The 9050-nt window shown below is 41.7% G+C and overlaps 1 protein-coding gene across 1 annotated transcript in view; it reads right to left on the bottom strand.

The window, feature by feature from the left end:
- Positions 1 to 922: 922 nt before the first annotated feature.
- The window catches only part of LOC138266611 (aquaporin-12-like), a 70876-nt gene continuing 62748 nt past the window's right edge, over positions 923 to 9050 (bottom strand). Inside the window, exon 3 of the mRNA XM_069215439.1 lies at positions 923 to 2987. Coding sequence (XP_069071540.1) covers positions 2788 to 2987 — 200 coding nt within the window. The 3' untranslated portion in view covers positions 923 to 2787. The remainder of the gene's footprint in view (positions 2988 to 9050) is intronic.

Raw genomic sequence — 9050 nt, 5'->3', positions numbered from 1 at the left:
AACACCAACAACAGTAATCTCATGGCTCAAATACGTGATCTTCCTTTTGGTGAATTTGCATTTAGAACCTTCTTCAGACAAACCTTTTTTCTTTCAGAATGCTAAGTACATTTCTCAAAATTCTATCATGATGTTTTTTATTCCTTCTCATTATCAAAATGTTGTCTTGGAAAAAAACAACCCTCAGTATATGCCCACACAACAGTGACATTAATCTTTGAAACACTGCTGCGGCTGAAGCCAATCCAAATGGCATGCACTTGAATTGGAAACAGTCAAAAGGTGTACAAAATTTAGTAAAATGCCTGCTTTTGGGATCCAACATCACTTGATTGTATACTGCAGGCGAATCTAACGTCAAAAACCACTTTGCTTTTCTGGTTAATGACCAAATTTCATCAACTCTAGGTAACGGAAATTGATCTATTAGTATGTTCTCATTCAACCATCTCAGATCCATGCACAAACGAAACTTGCCATTGGCCTTTCTGGCTACAACCAATGGAAAAACTCATTTGGATGCCTCCACTGGCTTAATGATGTTCATTTCCAATTATTTTTTTAATTCTTGCTTTACGTCATCCCTAACAATAAGTGGAATACACGCAGGTCACAGCAAGTGAAGATGGGCTTGCAAAAGACTTCTCACTTTGTTCACCGTTACATTGACTGCAGCACTCTGGTGAAAATTTGCACTGTACTCACGCAGATGTAGATTGATAAATAATTCTCGTTGCAACAGTTTGATGAACCCTTTTTTCATACACACAAGAAAATAGTTGCAAATGGCGGCTGCGAAGAACAGATAAACAGCTGCAAATCTTTCTGTTGTGTCCAAAGTACCCAACATACACATTGTCTGGTTTTATCCACTTCCCGCTCATCGCCAATTGTGTAATATACTCCACACACGCGATTTACATGTAAAATGCATCTTTATTCAAGGTAACGAATTCAAGGATGTTACAGTCCTGGCAGGTCATCTACAACTGTCACTGCCAGGTTCGATTCCTCTCATTTTCTAGAATCATACATAGCATTCTATTTAAAGAAACAAACCCATTACTACACTCATATTGCATTGTTGCGATGTAGCCTGCATGTCTTAAAATATTTTTGGAGCTTTAGTAAACGTGAAGCCCCAAAGAAAAAAGGAAAGGGGGTGGGGGGTAACCATTATAAAAAACATGTTTAAAGGAGTCACAAATCTAAGTGAGTAGATCTTAACCTTGATCCAAATGTTTTTGTGCATGGATGGAAGCCAACAGATAATAATTAAAGACAACGCATTTAGAAGTGGTTTCAACCCAGTCATATATTGGAATTTGAAATGGATTGCTAAAGCCATTGAAAGTCTTTTGAGTTTATAAAGAACAATCGTACGCTCACAAACCTTGTAATTTTGAGAATCGCAGGGTTTTCTATTACAAAATGCACATCTGGCCCACAGAGAGGTGAATGGGAAGTATGTATGTGCTTCCAGGGGAGCATTTAAAATTACATTCAGGTATGAATGGTTAATTGGCAAGCAGAATAGATATGGATATGTTTAAGCAGACGGGTGAGGCATGGATGTGTGAAGGGTTAGAGCTTGGCATAGGAGATGACAAACAGAACAGCTAGGTCTCACCCAGTACAGCGAGTCAGTATATGCGCACGACAAACGTTTAATTCCACTTGCTTCTACATCGCAGCTCCATGCAGCTACATTGTCAATTTAATACCTTATATTTCTGTTTGTTTATCAGTTTTATTTGACTCCTGCATGCTCCTTTATCCATATTGAGTCCTGCCCAGTGCTTTAAATGGGCCGGTAGTGTCCGGTAATGAGTACCGGCACTTTTTTATTTTGAGAGGGAGAGTACCTGCACTTCTCAAGGAAAACGTACTACTTTTCATTGGAGAGCACCAGCACTTCTCAGAAACAAGCAGGTACTCGGATACAGAGTACCTGCACTTCTGTTTTTCCATTTCAAGCACTGGTCCTGCCACAATTTGTAGTGCTCATTTTAAGTGTTCCTGCAGTGGCAAACCAGAATCCTGTGGCAGCTTCAAAGGGACAATGAGCTAACATTTCACCACCATTAAGAGACCCTTTTTTGTTTCCAACAATTTTTGTCCTCCAAGGCAAAGTCCTTTTCCCTGCTTTAGCTTTTCAGGTGTTCCATGTAGCTAGGTTGAATTGTAGCGCCCCTTGTGACGTAACCACGTTGGCTGCACAGCAGGCCTGCAACATCTGGGCCCCACCATTGCAAGTATCATAGTCCTGACAGTTTACAGTGCATGGCCGCAGAGACAGTCTCTAAATGCTTTTCAAAATATTTCCTCAACGAAGGAGAGCCCTCAGCCTAGACTACAATAGACAGGGGCACACAGTCAAAAACTCCCACACACTCTCCCTCTCTGTTTTAAAAGTCCTAAAAAATATTGGTTATTTTACAAAATATTGTGTTTTTTCTCTTAGTACTCCTACTAACCCACATTCCTCTCCCTCGCCAATGCCCCTTAGACTCCTCCCATGCTCTGCAGGTCGTGTAATTTATTTAAACATAAACATTTTATGCCAGACTGATTGTCGGAAAATCGAAATCTCGCCGTCCCAATCTTACTGACCAAGCTACGCCCCTGACAATATGGGACCAGTCTCTCCTACTTCTTTAAAATGCATTCCTCACTCTGAATCCATGGTTGTTTGATATTGATATTTGTCAACATCTGCCACTAGCAATCCACCATCATCATCCAGGGTAAGCAGGACTTGCCAGATGGAAGATGGAGGGGGGAGCATCACTCCGTTCTATGCCCGTGGTCAGGCTTGCTCCTTGGTTGTCCTTTCTTTGGATCCCACAGGTCCTTGGCTTCATCCTGTTTCAAGGAAGCTACTTTTCCCTTTGGGGTACGGTACTTGCTTTTCTGATAGTACAGAAGGTTTCTCTGGAACAGTAGCGGGATGTTGCCGTGATAAAGGAAGACGGCAACCACCATTCCTGAAAAAAGATGAGTGAATTGATTTAGAAAACAAAGGAGTGAACTATTCAGAGATTGCATCCAACTCTGGTTGAGCCTGGGACATTTCATGAACGGTATCCGAGCTATTTACCTCCATTTTGTTCAGTTCACCACAGCATGAAAAAAATAAGATATACAAAACATTACACTGAACGCATCAGACAACAGAATGTGTTTTTTGTTTTCTAATTTTGCCTTTAAACTGCAATGTAACTTAGGAAAAACATGCAAATGACATAATTCTAATTGCTGCTAATATAAAACTGCAGGTGCAACTGTGGAATGCCAATAGCAGAAGATCTCATTGTGCCCAAGCTACCTCCTTTTGGACTAGGGCATTAGGAAATAATAGCATGCAGTGGCGGTACTAGGGAGGTGCAGGGAGATAAAGGCAGACTGGAAAAAAATGTTCTGCTAGTCCCATACTGCTAAGAGGGCGACTCCGACAGTCTTTAGGAGGGGGTTGTGGTTCCCCCAGCACAAGAACCTCAGGCCTCCAACAAGCTACCTTTTGCACTTGATGCACCAGCTTCCTTCCAACCACCTGACAGCACACTACAGGAATTTGCACTAGCATCTAAACCAGAAATTAAGAACAGAGTTTCTTCCTTCTAGAAGTCAACCCCTTCTTGGGGCATACGCAATGGCAATGTTATCATGCAGGGCACTTGTGATGAACCTTATCACTAACTAACCTTACAAAAAGCTCCTTATCCACTAGTGAAATCCCCAGGCCATAATCCATGCTACCATGGTCTCCAAGCATTTTAAAGGCACCAGCTGCAGATCTCAATATTGTGGCAAATAATAGACCAAATACGGGCCACTGGGCTGCCAAGGCATTTGAAACAGTCACCACCTGCCAACTCTTCCACCATCAGAAACCAATAGCCTCCTTCGTGACTGTAAATCTTACTTTAGGCCAAAAAGCAGCACTGAACATGGCCATCCCTATGCTGCAATTCTACTTGATGTCTCTGGTGCATTCAATACCATAGAAAATCAGGTGCTCTTTCAAAGACTGCCCACAACAGTGGACTGTAGAGGTACAGCATTGGCATGGTTCACACCATCCACACACAACTGTATCCATCAAGTTAAAATGGGACCCTTCCTTTCAAAACAGCCAATATCCATTGTGCTGCATCCCAAGTCAGGCCTTGTCTGCCACACTATTTGACATCTATATGGCAACACTGACAACTATATTGGCTTCTCATAAGATCAGCTACCAAATATATGTGGATGATACCCATCTCTACCTACAGATCGAGGACTAACCTGGCAAGGTTAGCAGGCTTTGACACTGCCCTTCCAACATCTACCACTGGATGTTGTACAATGGGCTGTGACTCAATGAAATCCTACTCTTAAGTTTGGTAAGTACATCATCGATCTCCTTTAGGGACAAAGGATCTAGGACCTCCACCAACTCCAGTGAACAAAGCACATAATCTGGGTGTGATCTTTGAATGTGACCTTTCATACTAATCCCAGATAAATATGGTCTGGAAATTAGGATATTTTCACATATGCCAATTGTAAGGGATTCTGCCATTCCTACATTTCTCCCAGAAAATTGTGCGGTTGCTAGTTATTATCCTATCCATCCATCACTTGCAAAGTTGGAATGAATACAGAACCAGGCTGCTCTCAAGGTTATTGGTTTGAACCTCTAAGATCATATTATCCTAGGTCTGAGATCCCTCCATTGGCTGCCAGTGAAAAAAGGAACTTCTTTATAACACTGAGCATTGTTCACAAGGCTATTCATGATAGAACTCCGAAATACATTTTTAACCTATTTATGCTTTACCGTCTGCCTCGGAATCTCAGGTTAGTCAATTGAAGTATACTGTCTCCCCATCGGGTCAAATACAAAATATTCAGAGGACTGTCACTTCATCACCAGGGCTCCTCCTGAAGGAACTTTTGACCCCCACCCACCCACTTTTACCCCACCAACTTAGATTCGAAAATTACAATTGTTTCAGAAAATCATTAAAGATTCACATCTTCACTTTGGCATTAGGCTAGACCTGTTGACTTATAAGACGTTCCATACGTCAGTGTTAATCCTCCAGTGCAACTTCACCCAGCTTTTTAGTTTCGGCTTTACCCAGTTCTATAAATTGTCTCTTCCTGCTCTCCCACTAGCACCCACCTTAGCCCTCTGAGGCCACCCAATGGGGTAGATGGTAGCACTTAAGAAGACTCTAAATTAAATATAAAAAATATACTTTGCACGTTCTAGCAGAAAAAATATCTCTAATTTTTTTACACTAGGATGAATCTACATATCCAGGGTTAATTCCTAAATGTGAAATGGGCTACATCTGAAGAAGATATTCTAATGAGTATGTTATGTTGTTACTACCCACATAGTTTGGACAGTGTGGTACCGACATTAGATGCTGAAAACTATTTGACAAAGCGAGGCATATTTGCCATTAAATGGCCTTCTCAACAACTCATGTAGTATCATATATAAAAGCCCTCACTTATCAGTATTTACTAAAGGTTTGTATCTAACCACACATTTCAAGTCAATTTGACAACAAGACAGGCAATCATTGACCATGAATTTTGTTACAAGACCGGAGGCTCATGTTATGCCTATCTTTTCTTACTTTATTAAATAACAGCCAAGAACTACAAATCCCAGAAACCCTGGGAGAAAAACTACAAAATAACATCACAATGGGTTTGACCAATCCACATAACAATTTTGACTGTGAGCAATAATCTCTCTTTTGTTGCTGCTCACAGTCAAGATAAGTACTATGCTTGCCGTTACTTTTATATAATTTTTTATTACTTGTATGGTGTTATTTCTAAATGTATTTTCATGTTGTGCTTTTAAGTGTACAGCGTTTTGGGCCTTGTGCGCTTGTTTCTTATATCGCGCTCTGCCTGCGCTAGATTGGACAGTGTGGTACCAACATTAGATGCTGAAAACTATTTGACAAAGCCAGACATAATTGCAACTAGATGGCCTTCTCAACAACTCATGTAGTATCATATATAAAAGCCCTCACTTATCAGTATTTACTAAAGGTTTGTATCTAACCATACATTTCTTGCCGATTTGACAACAAGACAGGCAATCGTTGCCCCCGTGAATTTTATTACAAGACCGGAGGCTCATATTATGCCTTTCTTTTCTTACTTGGGGCAGACCAAACCAACGTCGAGCCTCCACATAACAATCTTGTCCGAGAGCAACAAGCCCTTTTTTCTTGCTGCTCGCAGTCAAGATACATACTCTGCTCACCGTTACTTTTCTATAATTTGTAATCACTTGTATGGTGTTATTTCTAAATGTATTTTTATGTTGTGCTTTTACGTTTTGGGGCTCACGCGCTTGTTTCTTATATTGTGCTCTGCATGCGTGCGCGCAACACTCTTTGAATGTTCTCAAACGTTCATTCCGTTTTTTTGTGTATTCCTACCTCTTATGTGCTCTGTTGCTCCCTCAGTGTGGCCTACCGCTCTTCACTGTTTGGAGTGACTTTGCTGCCCTCTTCCGCTTCGTCTCTTGTCAGTCGATAAAAACAGACAGTGAGGGCTTTCCTTTTCCCAGACTTTGCTCTGTGTGGCCTCTGCCCTGGGCATGCCCCTTCCCAGCCCCCTTTCATTTGGGCCCTCCCATTTTGACTTTCTACTAGTTTTAACCTTTTAGTTGTTGTTTTTTTTCCCGATATTTGCAGGTATTTTTACCTCTGCTTTATTTCTAGTCTGTTTTTTGCCACATTTTTTATGTTTTGGCAATTTTTTCTTCAAAGTTTATTTGTATATATGTCTGGGGATGAGCAGATCCATTCTTTGAAGGACAACCTAAAATTCTTCATTAAGTACTCGGTCCAGCATGCAGTCTCGGTTTCTAAGCTGGATATTTAAAAAAATGTAGAAGCCTCTATATCAAGAATGTTACAGAACCCCAAAGATAATCCTCCTAAAAGAGGAACGAAACGTGTGGCACCCCCATATGTGCCTTTCTAAAGGCGTTTCTGTTAAGTTTGGGCCTCCCATCTGAGATGCAAATTCTTCGGGGCTCCTTTCCTCCCCCCCTTAATATTCTAAACCTTAGAGACACAGACAGTGATGGGGATGATGTTTTACACAACACCATAAATGATGACGTTTATGATAATGGGCCTTTGGAGAAAAGGCGTAAAGTTTCTCCCTCTGTGCTTTCCCCTCATTTAGTGTCTGATGATTTGGTTGATTGTGATGGTGAGCTCATGTTCGACCCTATGTCGATTCACCAACCAAACTCTTTGGAGTGGTTTCCATCCGAACATGCTGCCGATTATGTCTCCTTTTATTTAGGGTATGCACTTGACAAAGCGTCTAGAAATTAGTTGAAGTCCGAATGCCCTAGAACTTCCCTTCCATTTAAGGTGGCTCATACCCCCACTATTGACCCCAATATGTTATTATTTTTCACTAAATTTGGGAAGGATCCCAAGAAAGGGGTTGATCGAGCCTGGTCGAATTGTCAGGATAGATTTTTTGACCTAGTTGGGCCTTTAACTAAGATTTTTTATTTGCCTGAAGAGGCAAAGATGGAGGGGAATCAAGTGGATCCTGAGATGCTCTCAAATTGGGCTCTGAGAGCAATATGCATGCTATGCAATGGCAACACCTATATCTCACAGGAGCGGCAGAAATGCCTTCTGCTTAAAATTGACCCCAAGCTCAGTTCTTTGGCGACCAAGGAGGAAGGCCGTAATGCGGATGACCTTCTCTTTGGGGACTTGTTTATAAAGGAGATGAGCGGATATGTTTCTGCATTTATTTCTCTGGACAAGGCACATTCTTCAACGAAAATAATTATTTTCCCAATGTGTTTTTGGAAGAGCCGGCAAAGGAAGGAGTCGATTTGCTGGCTGTTATTCTTTAAGGGGGCGATCCCTCGGCAGAGGCTCCTTCATTCAAGGCAACCAACAGGAGTTCCATGTGGAGTACAAACCCCAATTCTATCCTCAATGTTTCAGTGGATGCCGTTACAGGGTATACAGATCCAAAGGAGACCAGTTTGCAGGAAAGGATTTCCAGTTCTGGCCTTCCTCCTGTAGGAGGCATACTGGGTTATTGTCTAAATGCTTGGCTATCTCTAACCTCAGATCCTTGGGTTATCCAAACGGTTCAAGGTTACTGCATAGAGTTGTATCAGGTGCCTTGGCAGACTCATCTGCCTCAACCTCTTAATTTTTTCCGAGATCAATTCCTTCTGGTTTAGGAGATACAATCCTTACTAACAAAACGGGTTATAGAATAATTTGCATACGGCCCTCCCAGGTTTCTCAGTACCATCTTTCTGTTTCAGAAGAACCAAAAACATTGACCATTTGAAACTTTTCAACAATTTTGTCGTATACCATCATTTCAAGATGAAGACTAATCTCCATCCCAAGGCTCTTCTATTTCAAAACAAGTGGTTGGTCTGCTTGGACCTTCAAGACGCAAATCTCTCGGTGCCCGTTCATACCTCCTACAGGAAGTTTCTTCAGCTTCAGTGGGGGACCTCCTTCTTTCAGTTCAAAACTCTTCCTTTCAGCCTTTCATCAGCCCCTTGGTGTTTCACCAAGATCCTCAAACCAGTAGTGGCCTTCCTCAGAGGTCAAGGGATAAGACTCATTGTCTATCTCGATGATTTCCTCATCATAGCACAGGACAAGTCTTGCCTCATGAAACAATTAAACCTTTGTCGGGATCTCGTGTCTCAGCTGGGGTTTCTCATAAATCTTCAAAGGTCTGTTTTAATTCCTTCCCAACGCCTCGAATTTCTCGGTTTCATAGTGAACACTGTAGATTCGGTGCTTCAGCTCCCTCAACAGAAGGTGACTCTGATAAAGAAAGAGATTTGTCACACCTAATCTATCCCTCTCTGTTCCCTCAGATCTCCAGCTCGTTTCGTAGGCCTTCTTTCTTCCTCCATTCAGGTTCCAGGTTCCCTTCATTACAGGGCTCTTCAGAGGTTAAAAATCTGTCACCTTCACAAGGGTCTAGCTTACTCAGATCCGATCGTTCTGGAT

The sequence above is a fragment of the Pleurodeles waltl genome, chromosome 11 (genome assembly GCF_031143425.1).
Source record: "Pleurodeles waltl isolate 20211129_DDA chromosome 11, aPleWal1.hap1.20221129, whole genome shotgun sequence".
NCBI classification, from domain to species: Eukaryota; Metazoa; Chordata; class Amphibia; order Caudata; family Salamandridae; genus Pleurodeles; species Pleurodeles waltl.
Note: the sequence above shows the minus strand (reverse complement) of the source record. Positions and strands in the feature narration are given on the sequence as shown.